At 34.6% G+C, this 20,855-nt stretch overlaps 1 protein-coding gene across 1 annotated transcript in view; it reads left to right on the forward strand.

The window, feature by feature from the left end:
* The first annotated feature begins 4,545 nt into the window (after positions 1-4,545).
* LOC109445533 (solute carrier organic anion transporter family member 6A1) overlaps positions 4,546-20,855 on the forward strand; it is a 101,774-nt gene continuing 85,464 nt past the window's right edge. Inside the window, exons 1-2 of the mRNA XM_019727993.2 lie at positions 4,546-4,709; positions 8,628-8,649. Coding sequence (XP_019583552.2) covers positions 4,546-4,709; positions 8,628-8,649 — 186 coding nt within the window. The remainder of the gene's footprint in view (positions 4,710-8,627; positions 8,650-20,855) is intronic.

Genomic DNA, 20,855 nt, shown 5'->3' on the forward strand with positions numbered 1-20,855 from the left:
CTTTGGTAAGTCCAGTGCCCATCTGGTACCTTACATAATCTTTACAATATTGTTGATTGTATCCCCCATACTGTATTTCATTATCTCCATGACTATATTTTGTCTAGTAATTTTCTCTTTCTAATCCCTTCACCTTCTCCCCCACCCTCTCCCCCTCCCATCTAGCAACAAACAGTTGTGTGTTTTTTTTTTTGTATGTCTCAGTCTTTTCCTTGTTTTTTTTTTTTTGCTCATTTATTCTGTTCTTAGATTCCACATATAAGTGAGATCATATGGCATTTCTCAGTCTGATTTATTTCACTTAACATAATATTCTCAAGGTCCATCAATGTTGCAAATGGTAAGATTTCATTCTTTTTTATAGCCTAGTAATACTCCATTGTATAAATGTATTAAGTTTCTTTATCCATTCATCTATCGATGGGCATTTCAGTTGTTTCATTATCTTGGCTATTGTGAATAGTGCTGCAATAAACATAGGGTGCATACATTTTTTTGAATTAGTGTTTTGGATTTCTTTGGATAGATACCTAAGAGTGGAATTGCTGGGTCATGAAGTAGTTCCATTTTCAATTTTTTGAGATACCTCCATACTGTTTTCCATAGTGGCTGTTCTAACTTTCAATCCCACCAACAGTGCACAAGGGTTCACTTTTCTCCACATCCTCACCAACATTGGTTGCTTGGTGATTTATTGATGATTGCCATTCTGACAGGAGTGAGGTGATATCTCATTGTGGTTTTCATTTATATTTCTCTAATGATTAGTGACATTGAGCATTTTTTATAGGTTGGCTGTCCATCTTTCTTACACGATATACAAGAATAAATTAAAAATGGATTAAAGACTTAAATATAAGACCCGAAACCATAAAACTCCTAGAAGAAAATATTGGAAGTGAATTTGCAGACACTACCCTTAGTAATATTTTTACTTATATATCTCCTCAGGCAAGGGAAGCAAAATAAAAAATAAACCTGTGGTACAACATCAAACTAAAGAGTGTTTTCACAGGAAAGGAAACCATCAATAAAACAAAAAGGCATCCTACCGAGTGGGAGAAAAAAATTTGCCAATGATACGTCTAACAAGGGGTCAATATCCAAGCTTCAATAAAAATCTCATACAACTCAATACCAATAAAACAAACAACCCATTTAAAAAATGGTCAGAGGTTATGAAGAGACATTTCTCTACAGAGGACATAACTCATGTTTATTTAATGTTGCTATGTACAGATTTTGTTCTCGGTATTTTAAATTAACTGATTTGGTTATCACAATAACTCTTATAGATAAGTACTATTATTATCCCCCTTTTTCTAAAGAAAAAAAACTGAGGCACCAAAAAATAAAGTAAACTGCCCAAGATTGCATGGCTATTGAGTAGCGCCACTCAGCGTTAGAATACTGACAGTACGGTTCTAGGTTTATGTTTTTATCAATTATACTACACTGACATTTGTAGAGCTTCCTCATTCTTGTTTACAGTAATGTACTGAGTTGGATATTGGATATTCAACAGCTGCCTTTTAAAAATGCTCACTACATGCTAAGCACAGGTCTAATCATATTGCATGAAAGCAGGAGGCGCTGATATGGGATTCTCAGAAGGGATCACCCCTGAAGTTGTGAAAGGAACTGGGAAGCCCCTTTCAATAGCTCATGAAGAAAATGAGGTTTAGATTTATAATTTGCCGAAGATCACATACAGTACGAGTAAGTGGTAGAATTGGAAAATTCAACCTTAATCTTATGCTCTTAACTGTACACTAAATGGCCTCAATTGTTTTCAGGCTTCAATTCCTTAGTAGTAAAGAGAAATGTATTTTTTAGGTTGTGATATTGTAGAAGAAACAGTGGTGACATTTCTGCTGAGTTCCCTTCAGGAAGATCCTATAAATTTTCTGCAAATACCTCTTTTCCTATCTACCACTTCCTCCCCAAACTTGCTTTATCTATTCCATTCCTATATTTTAATCCTAAAAGGAAGTATACGAGAAGCTCATTTGGGTAAGATAAATATTCAGCTTAAAATATGGACTCTGGTTGATTCAGTCAAGTTGTTTTTTAGACCACACTCCACACTCAGAAAGAAAGTACAAGAGGTATGATGCCAAATTTCATTTAGAATTTAAAAATATATACATATTTTTTGCAGTCTGGTTCAGCTCTGATGGCCCTTGCCCTGCTTGAGGTTAACTTTTCTTTTGGCTACATTTGAGTGACTCACAATTCTGGAAATCAATGGAAATGTGTGAATTCCTGAACAGCCTTTTTAACTTCTTTAACCTTTGAAAGGATTACTCTTCTGGGGGAAAATAAGCAGATGGTGCCTAAAGCAGTTGGCCAAATTTCTATAACAATGCTCTTACTTGACTCTTTGTCATCTGCTGGAGCATCTGTCAGGAGAAAGATTTATGCTTCTGTGTTTTTCACCTTTGGCAATTAATCACACCTCTTCTCCGTTTCTCACTGTCCAGCATGTTGTCTTTTGCAAAACCTGGTGCCAGAAGATTTCAGTGACTCTGACATAATTTATAAAAGGTATTACAACAATAGCGTTATTGTGAGTCCTATGAGACAAAGAGAGACTTCACTAGAAGAGAAGCTGACATTTGTTCAGTTGTTTCTGACAATAAGACTGTTTAGAGTTAGTCACTTAATCTCAAGGGAATTATGATTTATGATGACATCTCAGTTGAGGAAAAAAACACACAAAACTGAATATGCTATGAAGATTCCACATCATTCTCCTCCATCATTCCAATTTATTTCCAGTCAGCCTGTATTCAAATGTGTACATGGTAAAGAAAATCCATCATTTATACTTGCCATATGTTGTGACTATTCCATGAGATTCATATGTCAAAGATCAAGTGTCTGAATACAACAGTACTTGTAATATTGTCTAGGTCAATAAAGACAGTGATTTTAAATGCCCATGACTATGCTTTTGCCAAAATTACAGAAGAAAGGACAGGAGACATGCACTAAGTTGGAGCACTCATAGTCATAACTAAAAACCGTTGATCATGATGTAGACGTAGTCTGTTCAAGTAGGATATTGTAAGACTCTTCAAGTATCTTTGAGTATCTCCATTCCATTAGTAAAAACCAGGTTATGTTTAATATCCTAGGCTTCCAACAATTCCTATGGCTTTCCAGAAACAATCTCAATGACCCCAAGCTCTTTTGTCAAAATCATGAAATTTTAAATGTTTCTACTCAGCAATGGTTCAGTCCAACTGAGGCTGTACAGCGATTAAGGTAAGCCAACGGGCTCTCCATCCAACATGAGAATTAGAAACTCAAGTGCTGTCTCAGGTGATGGGACGAGGCAGAGGATTCAGATTTATTTTTCTTCTTCTTCTCTTTGCCAAATCCTGCTTTTTTGTATTGTTTGTTTGAGAGGGATTTGATTTTCTTCAGCTGATATTGGAACAGGGAGACTATTTGTGGGAAAAGAAAACAGGAACAAGGATTGTCAGTGGAAAACTAGTTTAGTGTGCTGTGTTAGAAAGCAAATGGACCTGTCACCTATTTCTTTGTTCTTCAGAGACTTTACCAAAATGATTTGGAATTGCATCCTCTACTGCACAAACAGTGGGGGTTCTAGATTTCAATGTAACATGGCTTAGGGGTACAAACTGCTAGGAATTATTGGAAGTAGGAGGCTACAGAACTTGACTTGAAGTTTTATTTGCTCACTGTGATGGACTTGGATTATGTATTACAGACAAATAAAGCAAAAATCCTTAGATGCTTTTGTTCAGTTTAAGAAAATGTCAATTGTTTGTGTCCAATAATATTGTTATTGATATTATAATCATAATCATTGTTTTCATTTATAATGGCTTTCAGGGATAATGGGTTTAGCAGGGCTAAAATTTCCCCCAAGTTACCCTTTGGTTCTACCTCTGTTCATGAGATGTTCCATATTGTTCGTTCCTCCATCCTAAAGCTGTCACGTCTCCTCTGTGCTTCCATTGTCCTTTACATATTTTTCTGTTTTAGCTTTCATCTTAGAGTTGAAATTATTTATACCTTCCACTAGAGCATTTGTTCTTTTAGAGAAGGAATATTGTCCTATTCATTTTTATATCCATGGCACATAGAATATGCTCAACATCAATGCTGATTGAATCAGGTAGAGAAAGTGAATAAACAATTTGGGTCCATCTCTGGGATGACAGTATCTAAAGATCTGCTACCTTTTCCTTAGTGAAATTTATGAAAATTGAAAAAAAGAAGAAGAAGAAAAGGAGGAGGAGGAGGAGGAGGAGGAGGAGAAGAAGAAGAAGAAGAAGAAGAAGAAGAAGAAGAACAACAACAACAACAACAACAACAGCAGCAGCAGCAACAAGAAGAAAAAGAAGAAAGGAAAACCAACCATCTAAATCTTCTGAATATAGTCCTAAGGACAAATAACAAACGAGGAAACATCTATTCAAGGAAATCTATGAAAGTTCAATAAGAAAGGTGAGAGTCTGTGATATTTTAACCAAGACTGCTTCCTCCTTCCCTCCCTCTCAGCTCAACAAGATGGAGATTCTCCTAGAGACTGCTATAGCCAAGAACACAGGACCCCTTCTTGCCCCAGCTCCTAGTAGGAGGGATTTTTCCACCCTAGAGGAGAACTTAAGTGCTTCTCATCCCGTCCTCCTACCTGCTGCTGAGGCTAAGCTCCAGGAGATTGTTAATGAGAGGTGGGACACCCTTCTTCCACCTAGTCCCCACCTATGGAATGGAGGCTGTATTTTGGGTGTGAAGCATTGAGAATACTGGGATCCTGACTACTTGCCGCAGCTCATACGGCAGTGGTTTCATGCCAAGAAAGACAAGCTGGAGAGGTCCTTGGCCGCTACCCACCTCTACTGAGTGCGCAGCTACTAGAGTGGGGTGGTCATGCCAAGAGAAGCTTGCCATTGTTACTATCCCCAGCTCCAAGTCCTGGCTAAAAGTTTGTGTGGGAGGGAGAATTAGGCCATAAGATGGCTTCTAATCTCTTCCCAAAGAAACTGACTTCATTTGCAGCAGCAGGAAGAAGTTCAAATCTAAACACTCTAAAGAACAGTGGAGATTGTGGTGAAAGGCAAATGGGAGGAGATTCTTGTATTTAATGAAGACATACTGTGTTTCCTTGAAAATAAGACCTAGCCGGACCATCAGCTCTAATGCATCTTTTGGAGCAAAAATTAATATGAGACCCAGTATTATATTATATTATATTATATTATATTATATTATATTATATTATATTATATTAGACTGGTTATTATATTATATCATATAAGACCTGGTATATATTATATTATATTATACCCAGTCTTATTTTAATCTTAAAAATATTTAATTTTAATGTTAAAGTAAGACTGGGTCTTATATTAATTTTTGCTCCAAAAGACACCTTAGAGCTGATGGTCCGGCTAGATTTTTTTTTCAGGGGAACACAGTAGCTTAGATTGTTGACTGCCAAGTTTGCAGGCAACAACTAGAGAATAAGATAGCTGGGTGAAGCTTTCCTGGTGTTAGAACAATTATCAAACACTGACTACAGAATCTGTTTCTTCAAAGGAGCCAGGCCACCCTTTGATGGGACCAGTTTGTAGAACAGTATAGGCATATACCTCGTTTTATTGTGCTTTGCTTTATTGTGCTTCACAGATATTGCTTTTATTGCTGTTGTTGTTGTACAAATTGAAGGCAAGATCCTCCCCCAGCAAAATGGATATTAATCTTTTATTGCAATTCTTGCTTTATTGTTGTCTGGAACCTAACCTGCAATATCTCCAAGATATGCCTGTATTTGCTTCAGAGTATTGTTGAAAACAGTAGAATGATCAGCTATACATTCATGGAGTTTACCAGCTGGGTGCAGTTGGTGAAAGAGGAAGAGAGCCTTATAAACACTACTGTCATCCCAGGGTGACTGTAGGTATTCATCAAACTGTGCTTTCCTGAAGAGCAACAGCAGAAGTTTTAATCATTGTGTTTGGAGTGGGAGGAGAGTGTGCATTGGGAATAGACTACATGAAAATATTCCAGCCAGTCACTAAAAAAATGAAAAAAAATAAAATAAAAAAGACAATAATAAGCCCTGGAAGGGAGGTAACCAGTAACCAGAGTTTCTGCACTATAGTACCTTAAATTTTCAGTTTCAAAAAAAAGTTACAAAGCATTCAAAGAAACCAGAAAAAAGACAAAAACAAAACCACAAACAAACCATAGAAACTGTGAAGTGTGTCCACATCAGATTTCATACACTTTTCAGTCCCAGACTCCCAGAATTTCCATTTGGTGGTGGTTGTTTTTTTTTGTTTTTGTTTTTTTTGTTTGTTTCTTATCATTTTTATCTCCTTATTGATATTCTCTATTTAATAGAAACGTGTCATCATCCCTGCCTTTACTTCTTTAACCATGCTTTCCTTTTGTTCTGTGAAGATATTTATAATGGCTGCTTTGAAGTCTTTTCTATGAAATCTGATATCTTTGATGCTCTAGGCATTCTTCTCAAAATATAGAGCCAAGAGGAAGACCGATTGCCCTAATTGGAAGATGACCAGAAGAACTCATAGATATGCTAGTATTCTGTTACTTTATAGCTATAAGGCTGCTTTATAATCCAGTTTTATTTCTCTATGGAACAGAAGACTACGATTCTTTTATAATTCCCAAAGCCAAATTCACTCAAAAATATTTTAATATTCTGTTACATTGTTGAAGCTTTTCTGCCAGCATCTCTTCTTGGCTATCTCATAGGCTACACAATTCAGAATTCTCTCACTGCATGAATTAAATACAAGATTTCACTGAATGTATTTTAAAAAGTGCCAACAAATCATGATTGTTTTCAGGTAAACTGGATGTCATCCCTCTAGGAAAGCCAAGTCCAGTTACTCCAAGTGAAGTACAGACAAAGATTTCTATAGAATATATTTAAAGATGAGATTTATTTTATTTATACATATTAAGCTATAATACTAAAGTTAGAACTAAATATACTTATGGAACTTCCAAGTGGATGGATGATACTTGTATCTGACTTAAATATATAATATGTGTATATATATATATCTCAGAATGCTCTTATGTATAATAAAAATGTGATTTAAATTTCTCTTATTTAATAGTAAAATAATTTTCATATATATATGAGAATATCCAATTTTGAAAGAATAGTATGTGGTGCTACTTGGTATGACTAGATCACCAGGATGTTCTATCATGTTATTTCCCAGTTTATATTGGGCTATTCATTATTCAACAAACCTCATCCCTATCAAATTAGTGTCCTTGAGGCTATAAAATAAATACGTTTTTACTAGAAAGCATATTTGCATATTCTTAAAGTATGGTAGTGACAGAGAAACAGAAGTTAAGACTGGCTAGTTAATAGAGACTTACACAAAACCTGCCCAAATTCTTCAAATGCTGTTCATAATTATGACTGCTTTCTCATAGGCATTTTTTTTTGTATCGAATGTTTTTGTATTGAATATTAAAATGTTCAATATTAAGAAAACAAAACCCAATAATAATTCAATAAAAAGGTTTGAAGAGTAAAGTTAACATTTTCAGGTGTATATTTGATGAATTTTGACAAATGTCCATAATCATATAACCACTACTACAAATAAGATATAGAATACTTTATTCTTTCCAAAAGATTTACTAATACCCCTTTGCATTTAGTTCCTTCTCCCCTCTCACAGACTCCAGCAACTACTAATCCAAATTCTGTTTCCATAATTTTTCCTTTTCAAGAATACCATATGAATGGAATCATATAGCTTTTTGTGTATATGTAGCTTTTTGTGTCTGGGTTCTCTCACTCAGCTTCTTTCACTTGTAAGATTCATCTGCATTGTTGCATGTATCAGTAGTTCATTCCTTTTACTACTAGGAACTATTCCACTGTATGGGTGTACCATAGTTCATTCATTCATTCACCAGTTGATAGGTTGTTTTCAGTTTTGGTGAATATAAATAAAGCTGTTGTAAACATTTATATACTGACCTTTGTGTGGACATATGTTGTCATTTATCTGGGATAAATGGAAAGGTGGGAGATTGCTGGGTGATAATACAAAGAACTCTCAAACTCAACAGTAAGAAAACAAACAACCCAATAAACACTGGGCAAAAGATATAAATAGACATTTCATCAAAGAAGATATAAAGAAATGAGCACATGAAAAGATGTCAACATCATTAGTCATTAAGGAAATGCAGGTTAAGTTAATTTATGAGCTCAAGGTAAAAAAAAAATTAAAGAAACTAAAAATGAAATACCACTACACAGCTACTAAAGAGGCTAATAAGAGTGGACAAATGCTAATAAGAATATGGAGCAACTGGAACTTTCGTATGTTGCTGGAGGGAATGCAAAATGGTATAGCTACTTTGAAAAACAGTTTGGCAGCTTTTGTAAAATTATACACTCTCCTAGTTAATTTTTCTACAATTAGTTTAAGGAAATGGCTCCACCTAGTGTATATGTGGAAATAAATGCCTATGAAATCTAAATTTACAATTTGATTTGAAAGAGTTGCAGCATGTCCATTTTTATTCAATTTTCATTTAGACATTCTTATTTTATAATTTTATCTTGAATCTTATTTCAGCATGGTAGTTTATAAGCTCAAGGTAAAGAAACCCCAAAGAATAATCAAATGTATAAAATATAATCTTTCTATTTACTATTTTCTTTTAAAAAAACTACACAAATGTATATTTTATAGTGGTAAAATATACATAACATAAAATTTACCATTTTGGCCATTTATAAATGTGTAGTTCAGTAGCATTAAGTACATTCACATTGATGTACAACTATCATTATCCATCTCCAGAACTTTTCATCATTTCAAACTGAAACCTGTACCCATTAAACATTAACTCCCTAATCCCTGGTTACCTCTGTGCTACTTTTAGTCTCTATGAATCTGAAGAACGATATTTTTTCCAGCTTTATTGAGATATGATTGACATAAAATATTATGTAAGTTTAAGTTGTACAATGCATTGATTTATATACTTACATATGGCCAAGTGTTACCACCATAGCATTAAATAATACTTCTATCATGTCACATACCATTTCTTTCTTGTGCTACATACTATCTTCTTATCAGAAAAAAAAGGAACGGGGGGAAAAGTGCTATATAATCTAGTATAATTCCCAGAAACTGAATATTTAATTTTTTAAAGGAAAAATGATAAACTGGAATAAAGTGCTGAGAAAGCAAGAAACTCCCATGCTTTTAAACAACAAACAAAAAACCTTCCTTTTTTATGTGAGCAGTAGTATTAGTATATAAAATGAATATATGGGTAGATGGTTATATAATTTTCTAATTTTACTAGATCATTCATTCATTTTTTTTATTTATCCTTCAAAATTTTAATTTGGAATTTAACATGTGCCAGACACAATATTAGTCTCAGGAGATTCAAAGATAAGTATAAGGCATAGTTCCCATCTTCTAGAAGTTCACAAATTCTGGGTCTGACAGTAATAATACATAAAAATAAAAACAACAAATTAAAAAAAAAAGCATGAAAGATTAAATCTGCCACAAACTGATATAATTGTAGATATACTGATTCTCAAAAAAATAATTTCCTGGTAATGTTTTATTTATTTACATGAAAGTTGTGTTTGGTCTCAAATGCATAATTATAGGAAAGCCTACATTGATTTAGAAGTAGGATAAAGTTTTTCTTTCTACTATTACAAGAAAGATTCTTAAATTACCTTGAGAACTCATTATTTTCAATTAATTTGGTAGAACTAGTTTTAATACAAGCATTTACTGTAGCATGCAAGGCACTAAGTACTATTAGTGTTTAATGTAAGAAACCAAATACAATTTGAGGGTAAAAAAAACATATGTTTTTAAAAAATTCTTTAAAATGGCTTTAAATTATTCTAAAATAGCAATGTTAAGAACTAGAAATAGTATTTATTTCAATGTACTTTAAAAAATTCATTTAACAAAAACCTCTTCCATTCCATGAACAGAGAATATTTTCTTAAATGGCCAGATACACTAAATTACACATGTAACCGTAAGACAGAAACATTGGGTAGTAGAAAATATCAGGGATTTTGTTAATTTGGGATTGTGCTATTATTTTTCCTTCTATGTTTGTGCTATGAAAAGTACATTTTGGAGGGTATCCATCTTTGAAAAATCAATACATTTATTATTCTATATTCTATACCAAAAGATTTAAAAAAATATTTAATAGTTTTTATAAATTTGATTAAATCCTTTCCAAGAGGAACAGGACGCAAAATTCCCTCACATAAATACTGAACTTCGGAGAGAAAATCATTCATGTAAGTCTTTGGAATGTCATTTTTGGGTTTGGGCATGCTCTTATCAGTGGCCAGCTGTTCTCTTGTTTTTCTAAGACTTTGTGCAATGAGAAACTGTTTTTATTCTCAGTTTAGAATGGTCATCCCAAATGGGTGGAGCGCTTCATGTTTCTCAGGTCTCCTAGCAGCAGGGGTCCCTGAAGAGCTGTACAGGCCAAAATCATGATGTCATTCCCACGGTGGCCCTGAGCCTCCAAAGCTAAATTGCTTCTCATCTTGTTGAAAATATATTGTTTAAATTATTGAATATATTTATATATTGACTATAAATTATTGAATATATAGAGTACTAGGTAGGTACTCTACCAAGTACCTAGAGCATATTAAAAATTTTAATTTATTAATTTATCGAATATTTCTTTTCTATAATATGAAAATTTACATAATAAACTACTCAATGAGGTTTTGATTCAACTCTTAAAATAGCTAAATAAAAAGATGCAGTTGTAAGCTTTTTAAAGAATATTTCTATAATCTATTAACAGAGAAAACTTTCCATGTACATTAAGCATGGCTAGTTATAAGTTACAGTTTTGTTTTCTTTTAACCATAAACCTTCACCCTATTTTATATAATAATTTGTGTCCATTTTGTGGTAAAAATTCTGTATAAAAAAATAAAATAAATGGCTTCTAGTAGGCTATAGACCCATGCATCCTGTGTGGTTACAGTGGTGTTCTCTGTTCTTAGGAAGTGCGGTTTAGACAGGACCATATCCTGTTGCAACTCTTCTAATGGAAAGGAGTTGGTAACCTAATGAATTTGTGTTTTACAAATTTCCTCCCCCAAAGGAAGTCAATGTACATTTCATTACAATACCCTTACAACATTCTGGTGATGTAAGAGGCAAAACTTGCTTTCCACAACTCAGAAATGAGGAAACTGATGTTTGCTGAAGTTAAATGGTTTAACAGAAGTCACTCAGAGGTGCGGGTCTGACTCTTTTTCATTTCTTTTCCACTCTCAGACTGCGCTCTTTACGTCACATAGATCCATGGCAGTCTCTGTTTTGCTTCCTTGGTCCTAGACCTTCTGATTATTTAAATTCTATGAGTCGATGTGCAATAAAGATGATGCTGTTGAAAAAACTGAATTTTCTGCATCTGTTTTGTAGTGCAGTGTTTTGGAGGTAGTCAGCATTTTCCTAAAGCTCTATGTTTAAATTTCTCTTGCTAAATATGACTTTTCCTTTTGTCTATGTTGGCTTAGCCATCAAAATTATTATCAGCTTTTTCCTGCCAGTGACAGAGAAAGGGCATCATCCTAAATGTGTTGAGTAGGATAATTCTAGACTTAACACATATGTAGTAATTTTATAGGGGCTCTTGGTCTAGTTACTGAAAGTGCCCTTTTAATAATTTCTCTCTCATTTTAAAAGATTTGATTATGATAAGTAACTGAGTGATTACTATTTTGAAACTATTTAAATATCATAAATGTGACAATGTGATTAAATTTGGTTTATAATATTCCATAACTTAAAATACAAGCATACCTTGGAGATACTATTGTGGGTTCGAATCATCACAATAAAGAGAATATTGTAATAAAGTGAGTCACATGAACTTTCTGGTTTCCCAGGGCATAGAAAAGTTATGCATATAACTTATACTGTAGTCTCTTAAGTGTGCAATAGCATTATGTCTAAAAGAACAGTGTACATATCTTAATTGAAAAATGCCTTATTCCTAAAACATGCTAACAATCATCTGAGCCTTTAGTGAGTCATAATCTTTGGTTGGTGTAGGGTTTTGTCATAGTATAATAATATCAAAGATCACTATCACAGATCACCACAACAAATATAATAATAGTAATGAAAAAGTTGGAAATGGTGCAAGAATTACCAAAATGTGACACAAAGGTGTGAAGTCAGCAAACGCTGTTGGAAAAATGATGCCAATAGACTTGCTCCAAGCCAGGTTGCCACAAATCTTCAATTTGTAAAAAACACAGCAATTTTTAAGTGCACTCAAGCAAAGCACAGTAATAAGGAGGTATGTCTGTAATTTTTGACTTTTTTCTTTACTGTTATTTTTAATGGATCTTGGTATTGACCAGGTACTGTTTGATGAAACGTGAAGTCTTTGTGTCACTATTCTACAAGCATTTATGGGGCACCAAGAGTGTGGGTGAAGTGCTAAGATTATTAAAAAATTTGAATAACTTTATCCAGATGCATGTAGTTCTTATTTGATTATTTTTAACCAAAATTGTCAATCAAATCAGTGAAACAACCAATTAGTTCAACCATACAGTCTGGGAATCTCTCTGTCTCTTCTAAAAATGAATTAACTATTTGGCTGATAATTGACAGGTTGTTTTCAGGAAATAGCTAAACTGAGACTTATGTGTAAGAGCAACCTCAATTGTCAAAACTCCAATTCTCATTAATTCAATTGAATCAGATTTGTAGAGGCATGGACAGCTTTTTCTTTTTCTTTATGTTTTCTTCCTATCAGCTGTTGTTTTCTTTCTTACATGGATTGTGGATTTAGTTTTTCAGCAGCATAGTAACAACTACCTGAGTTTACACACGTGCCCCTGTGCAAAGAACTCAGGTTCTAGGTGGTAAGTGCCATACTAAAAATACAGTGACAAATGGAAGATATAGAAGTTATATTATAATTTCAGAAACATCTGGGTAAAATTCTCCAAGGTACATTTTAGTTTAAGGAATATTAAAAACATACATTTATGTGATTTTATTTTTGCTTTCTCCTGTGGTATTCTGGGCAGTCTTTTCTCTTTTTTCCCCCTAGTTCATGATTCATGATATTTATTTCAGCTTTATCTGTTCTTTTAATCCTAGTAAGTAAGACCAAACAGAATATGTCATTGAATTCAAAAGGTTTTCCATGTATCTCACTGTAATTTCCTACAGGTCTTCTTAGCTGCTATGTAACATACAGACTTTTGCTTTGCAAAAAGCAAAACAAAACAGTAAAATGAAACAAAACAGAACAAACAACCAAAAATAGCTTCCTCAAAATTTATTCCCTTGAGGCACAATTTACAGTATAATGAAAATTATAAAATGCAAGAGGACTTGGTAAAATCTCATATAAGTCCTAGTGGGGAACATAACCATTCCCTAAATTTAGTTTTCTCCCATCAGCATCCCTGCGACACGTTGAAGAAAAAAATATGCTAATCTTTAGGTTCCACAGTTTGCCCAAATAATTTGTTATAAGGCACAATATTTTTTTGGTTTAGGGCATAGTATAATATTTAGATTACTAACTAATAGTAGACACTCATAGTAGACACTCAGTAAACATTCTTAATGATCTTGTTTTGAAAATAAGAATTGGGCAGCCTCTGTTGGCCTGCTGTTTTCCTTGCCCAGGAGATACAGCCTGGCAGACTCAGGGCACTTAATCAAAGTTTTCCTCAGCCCTTTGTCCTTTCTTCTGGGAGATAATTCACACCCCACCTCTCCACAGCGCTTACCAATGCAGTAAGGCCTACCCACTATAATTAGGTAGGGAGCATTAACTGTGTCAGTTTGGCTGTGAATCTTTGCTCCCATCAGAGAGCCCAGGCGGCCCTCTTCCATCCTTCCTCAGATTGGGTTTTACAGATTTTCAATTCTCCCCTGCCGACGACCAAGAAGCACTGGTTCCCTCCTCCCCTTTTGCCCTTAGCATAATGCAGTTCTGTCTAAGCTGATATAAGGATTCCATGGAGATGAGAACACCCAGACAAAGGACTAGAAGTTATACGTGAAAGGAACTAAGCAGAGGAAGAAAGTTTTCACAAACTCAGTTTTTGTCCCATGTCGTGAAGGTGTGGGCAAAAATAAGGTAGATAAAAACTAATGATGAATAAATTGTAGCGGAAGATTCAGTAGAACGAAAACAGTAACATAGCAACTGGTTACTTTAAACAGAACAAAATAGGACACACTAGGGACAAAATTAAGAACAATAGCAAACTAGTAGGACATTAAGAATGATATATACATTTTATTTATAATTCACAATGGTAAGGATATAAACTGTTTTCTTAAAACTTTTCCAACATAGTTACCCCATAATGTTAGAAGCACATGAATTCTAAAAATACTCAAAAGAGAGAGAGAGAGAAAAAAAAAGAATTTACTGATGAAGCTAAAATGTAATTAATGACTTGGGTTGTTGTATTATTCAAGAATCACTAAGTTCTAAGAGATAAAAGCATAAATCAAACTAACTAAAGAAAACAAAAACATAGGATTCCCTGGCACACATTACTGAGATTGAAGAGATATCCCAGAATCAGATTTAAATAATCTTATCAGAATTCTTTCTGTCTCCATCCTGCTTCTACTTGTGCATTATTTTCACTGTAGAAATGGGTTCTTTTTCTATGCCAGGGAAGAAGATTGCTGCTAGATCAAGTTTACATCCAGTCAGGTAGAACCTCATTGGAAAAAGTTTAAATGTGTAAACCAGTTCCAGTGTGGGTTCTAATTGCTCCTGATTGAGTCATGTAACCAGCCCTGGGCCAGCCTGAGTCATGTGACGACCTTAAAGTAGGGAAGGCGTGCTCTGTGGACCAGTCCAAACCAGAACATCTGGGAGAAAGCTTTGTACTGTTATCACAGAAGGGAGAAAAAATGCTAGGCAGGCAAACCAACTAAGGTTCCCTACTGTAGTGATAGTTTTAACTGGGTATAGGAGAAAAGATCATTTATGAGCATTGACTTTTTAAGAAATTGCGTGAAGCCACTTTACTGGCAAAACACCATAGAAATATATTTTATGGTTATAGAGAAAATGGAAAGAGGGTATAGCCTACTTATTAATCCCTCTCATGTTCATATTTATGTTCAATCTTCTTTGCAAATTTTACGTAGTTAAAAAATAAAAACTATCTGAATGTACCTAACTACGCCTGAAAATCTTAAAGGCAAATGGCACTGAAGGATGTCTATTAACTGACATGAGTGGCAGAAATGTATAAAGTCATAACAGAAGGTTAATGATTCTGGTTGTGGTCACAGTATACTCATGTTAACTATACAGAACAAAATGTTGACATGAAACTGATGATAGCTGTCAGGATGCACAAAATGAAGGTCATTCCTCAGAGGAGTAATTCTCCTTTTGAAATTTACATGTGGCTAACTTAAAACAAATCAACAATTATTAAATAAAGTTATTTTTATTAAGAATGTTTTTTTGAAGCCTGTGTTTCTATCTGTATATAGATAGATTGGACATATCTTCCAGGTGTAAATGTTATAACTTTAATTACGTAATATTTAAGAAAAAATTGATTGAACCTTTTCAGAGAAGATTTTATACCTAAGTCATATATAACATATGGTATCACCATTCATGTTCTTTGACATTCTCAGTCCACAACTGTTGAAAAAAGTGATTTTTAGCAATGTTATCTAGAAGTCAATAATTGTAATAAATTCAGGGCCATCTTTATATAAACCTCGCTAATGTTAATTTAAAAGATATTTACATTAGTGAACTGGAAGGAAATACTCAGATTCACCAGAGCTTTTTTAAACAACATACCAAATTGTAACTTATTCTGAAAGTCTGGAAAGAATATTCTTCCCCTCTCTGGATAACTAATTCTAATTTGAAAATTAATTTGTGAGTTAAGAGAAGGAAAGTGACAAAAAGGAAAGTTCTCTTCCTTTTTAGTCTCCGCAGTCCATTGGAAAAACAAACAAACTTGAAAATGAAAGTGAAAAGTGACAGTAGCATAACCCATATTCTAAGCTTCTCATTTGATATAGATAAAACAAAAACTATCTGGAATTTCACATTCATAGTAAAAAAGTACAAGTATTTCCTAATCAAGAAAGTTTTCAGAAGACATAGATGTGTTTTTGTCATCACATAGACCTTTAAAAATCATTTTATTTTGATAATGCTTCTAGATCAATCTAATTTAATATTGTAAATACATTTCTTAAATATTCATGGCTAAGCCATTGAACTAGAAGTTTTTTCCCCAATAACTTCATGAGATCTTACCAAATTATTGTACTTGATCCTTTGTAGCTACAAAAAGAGGAAAATTAAAATGGAAATGCTACATTATACTGTATACTTTTCAATAATAAAATTGATAATGCAGCTGAACTCTAAAATCTGTTTTAAGATTTTATAAAACATATAGATTGTTATCAACTCACTGTGATAAGTCTTTCAAATCAGTTAGTTAAATCAAGTTATCAGATTATGTGAATATTTTAATCTTTCAACAAATATTCATTGGACACCTATTGTGTTGTAGGTACTATCTAGGCTCTAAGATTACGGTCATGAGAATCTATTTTTTGGATCTTTTCAAGGTGATAGATAAATCAATAAGTAAGATACTTTGAGATGGTGATAAATGCTATACAGACAGTACAATTGAGTCAGGGATGGTGTGCACTTATGCTTGAACCTCATGTCCTCAGTTTAGGAAATGGGGTTACTTTAACGATATTAATAGAATAATTAGGAAAGGGCCTTTCTGCAGCATTAGCATTGTCAGGAATCACTTGATTTTCATTAGTATTTTGGAAAGTACAATGTATGATATCCAGAAAGGAGATCAGAAATGCGATTAAAGATCTACCACTGGAAAATCAACAGGCCTAGATGGTTATAAGGCTGTTTTCTTTACAGGGAAAGATGACCCTGCTAACAACCAGTTTGTGAGGGTGGAACTGAGAATTGAAACAGAAACCACAACTTTTCAAAGGATATTGCACCATGCCATGCAAAACAGACAAGTTGTACTGAACCAAACCATGATGTCCTTTATGGACGGATAGCACCAGTTTGTTCAGACCCAAGCATTCCAAGGTGAGACCACAAACTGATTGAATAGTGGTGACTCATCAGGGAGTTTCTAAAGAGAGACTACTGACAGCTCTAGCAATTCCCTAGTTTACGAACTATGAACAGTCCTGCCTAGACCATTCTATTTTTGACTCAAGGCTCCCAAACCCTGTAGGAGTTTTTTCCTAACTCCCCACTTTGGATATGTTCATTTTCCCCATGGTGTGCAGTCTTCTTACTGTAAGTGATAAGCCTACCTATGCTGAGTACAGGTGTGTTCCAAGTGATCCTTGTCTATTGAGAATTGGCAAAAGGTAATTTCTATTTTATTTAAATTATTCCAGATCACATACCATCTTTCCTTTGAAAGTGGAAATTAAATAGGTTGAAAGAGGTTAGAATATATGAAAGAATTTCCTTCTGTTAACTAGCCCCATGAAGGAATTAGAATCAGTTTTCTGAAACAATAAACAAGTACATATGATAGCAAAAATACTGAATTACCACCATGTATTTGGAATGTTCCAAGATTTCGCAGAAATGACATTTAAATGAGAATAATTATTCCATGAATATCTTCTATCTCAGGGCCACTATTTTCCAAATTGAGAACTCTTGGAATCAATTAATATGCATTAGATAATTATAGGGATACAGGATTTCACATTTTACAATATATCCTGTGCTTTGTGAAACCTAGTTATTTGAAACTACATGTCTCTCCCCTTTATCATGACCTTTTGTATTTAGGAGACTTATCCCCTGGTATCCAATTTGTTCTAAGGAATGCTAGCTGACTGCTTTAGTTGGCATCCCAAGTAGGTAGAATGCTTGTTTGGGGAGCAAAGCGACGTGGCGGGCAGTTCTACCTCGTGTAGTGAAGCAGTGTGCATCTCTGTGAAGCTCCTTTGGGACCAAGGCTGAGTTACTAGCAGGTGGGTTGCACAGAGCAGTAAATAAGGACACAGCTCTCTGGAGTTCATAGCTCCTTAAATCCATGTTGAGAGTAAAGCTGAGTCCCCCAGAATGTTATTGTTTCATAGAGAAGCAATACAAAGCTGTGTGAATGGTATAGTCCTTGTAACAGGCTTTTTAGGTCAGTGCCTCTCAATCCTGGCTGCACAATAGAAATACCTAGGGAGCTTTAAAAATTCCTGATGCCCACATCTCACCCTACACCAATCAAGGCAGAATCTCTGAGGTTGGGACCCAGGCATCAGTATATATTTTTAAAGCTCCCTAGGTGATTACAATGTGTGGTCACAATTGCAAACCACTGCTGTAGGAGTAAACTGAGTTACCTATACTAGTCTGCCACTTAGAAAAATGATATAATATTCCAGAATGGGTAAAACAGACAAAGCATCCCAAAAGAAATAGATAAGCAACATCTCTTAGAATTTTTTGTTAAGGAAGCTATTTCTAAATGGCAGTGCTAACAGTTATACTAACACATTGGAAACCATCCCGGTAGCCAAGTTTATAGGGAATGCCCTGCCAGTTCTGCATTTGCCTTTGTTTTTCTGCCAGAAATACTTGGTTAATTTTGAGCTTGAAATGTTGTGATATTTCTAATGTGTGAAATATCTACATTGATTAAGCATGTTGAATAATCAGCATGTATTAAAAAACGGAATTTCTGATTAATATGAGAGGATTTTCAGCTTGTATTACTATAACTCTCTTCTCATGGTTATCACTGGGTTATTTTTCATTACAGCTTTGTGTTAAGTCTTTAAACAACTAATAATTTAGTGATATTTATAAGTATCTATTTGGCTAATAGCTTGGGTTTTTGTGTTAGACCCGTTTGAATTCTGGCTAGCTGTGTGTCCTTCGTAAATAGTTACGTCTCTTTTCTCATTTCCTTCATATCTGTGAAATTAGGATGATATGCCTAATTCATAGAGTATAGGATTAAATGACAAAGCACATGAAAAGTGCTTTGCAGAGTGTCTGACAAATAAGTACTAATAGCTATTATTATTTAATTTTAGTAGTATTATGCACATTGGCATAATTACGAATAACTAGAGACTCTCATATCTACGAGTATATATCAAAGAAAGGAATGAATGTTTATTACTTATTTTGAATAACTAGAATATGTCAAACTTTGGGCCAGGAGGCTTCTATAGATTTCTCATTTCATCTTCTTTGTGCAAAGTAGATCTTATCATCCCAGTTGTATAAATGGGAACACTGATGGCAAGGGAGATTAACAATGCATACTAATTTTATTCCAGTGAGTGCTTTTATTCATATTGAGTAGCAATCACCTTAATCGTGAATCCCCACAAACCCTTGCTCTCATATTAATTTAAACTGTGTAAAACATTCAGTATGGTGTGGAATATTTCTATGGTTCTCTTTGTGATTATTTAACCTTGGAGCCTGAGACAAGAAAAGTCCAGCAAGTGCGGGAATATCTCCATGGGTAACATTGAGGTTTTTTGTTTTTTTTTGGTTTGTTTGATTGGTTTGGTCTGGGTTTTTTCCCTTTGGAAAATAGTAGAGATAGTGATGTGAAGATGTTCAGAATTCAGAAAAGGCCTGCATAACACGAGATAACCCTGTATTGGCCAGAATGACCTAATCAAATAGATGGATTTCTAATCTTTAAACTTTTTTCCTACAAAAAGTAATCCAAGTGAACCAATGATAATTAGACCTAACTTGCTCCTTTAACTGTATGTTAACTATAGAAAGGAGCAAGGAGAAATAACGGTCCCTTTGTACCCTGACTCCTTTTCCCTCTTCTACTCTGTTTACCCTGGAGGAACAGATCCATTGCAAGCAGACTTACTTTAATTAACAGGAGCTGGGAACTCGAGTATATGTAGGGAAAACACTACCTGAGTCTAAAGGTGGGATGGGTATCGACAATATTTACTTGAGCTAATGATGCTATGAGGACCTCCGTGTGTGCTGGTAAATTATTCTCTGTAAAAACAAGATAAACCATTACTATGGAAGCCCAGTGAAGACTAGTTTTGCCCAAGAAGCTTATAAACATTGTATTTATCACTATGCCATCTATCCTGAGGAAAAATATCTAGATAATGAAATTCATTCCCTTATGACCAGAACTGTGAGTACTTTCTGCCATTTTTGTCTTTTTGTTTTGTCCACAACACCTAAAATAAGGAGGCTCTATCCTTCATTATTGTTTGCTATCAAGAGTTCTTAATTTAGTTGAAACTTGGCCTCCCAAAATTCTTCAGTGAGTCCATATCTTAATCTGAGATCTTCTAGAAAGCAGAGCCTAAGAAAAAGGATTTGTGAGCAGTGGTTGTTTGGGAGGCAGACCCGACAGCAGCAGTGAGGGGAGGGTCAAACATAGAGGCAGGAGAAGCCAAGACAACGGTAAGTTACTAAGATGGTCCCTGCTGTAGGTAACAGGGCTCCATCCTTCTGAGGAGGGTGTGGAATACCTCAGAACTGTCTACCTGAGGGTGCACAGGAGGAAGCATTTGCCTTTAGCTCTCATCTGCCATTGACTGAAAGTTACCCCATGTTATTGCTCCCCAACTGCCTTTGTGTGCATGATGAATGGGATCCTACAGGCCTCAGGGCACAGATTTGGAAAGGCCCTGGGCAGTCACTTAAGGCAAGACAGTGTTAGTACAAAGAGGGACAAAGCAAGCCCTCAAATGATTGTCAGAAGCAAGGCTGGAATCAGAGGT

This window comes from Rhinolophus sinicus, linkage group LG03, assembly GCF_036562045.2.
Source record: "Rhinolophus sinicus isolate RSC01 linkage group LG03, ASM3656204v1, whole genome shotgun sequence".
Taxonomy (NCBI): Eukaryota; Metazoa; Chordata; class Mammalia; order Chiroptera; family Rhinolophidae; genus Rhinolophus; species Rhinolophus sinicus.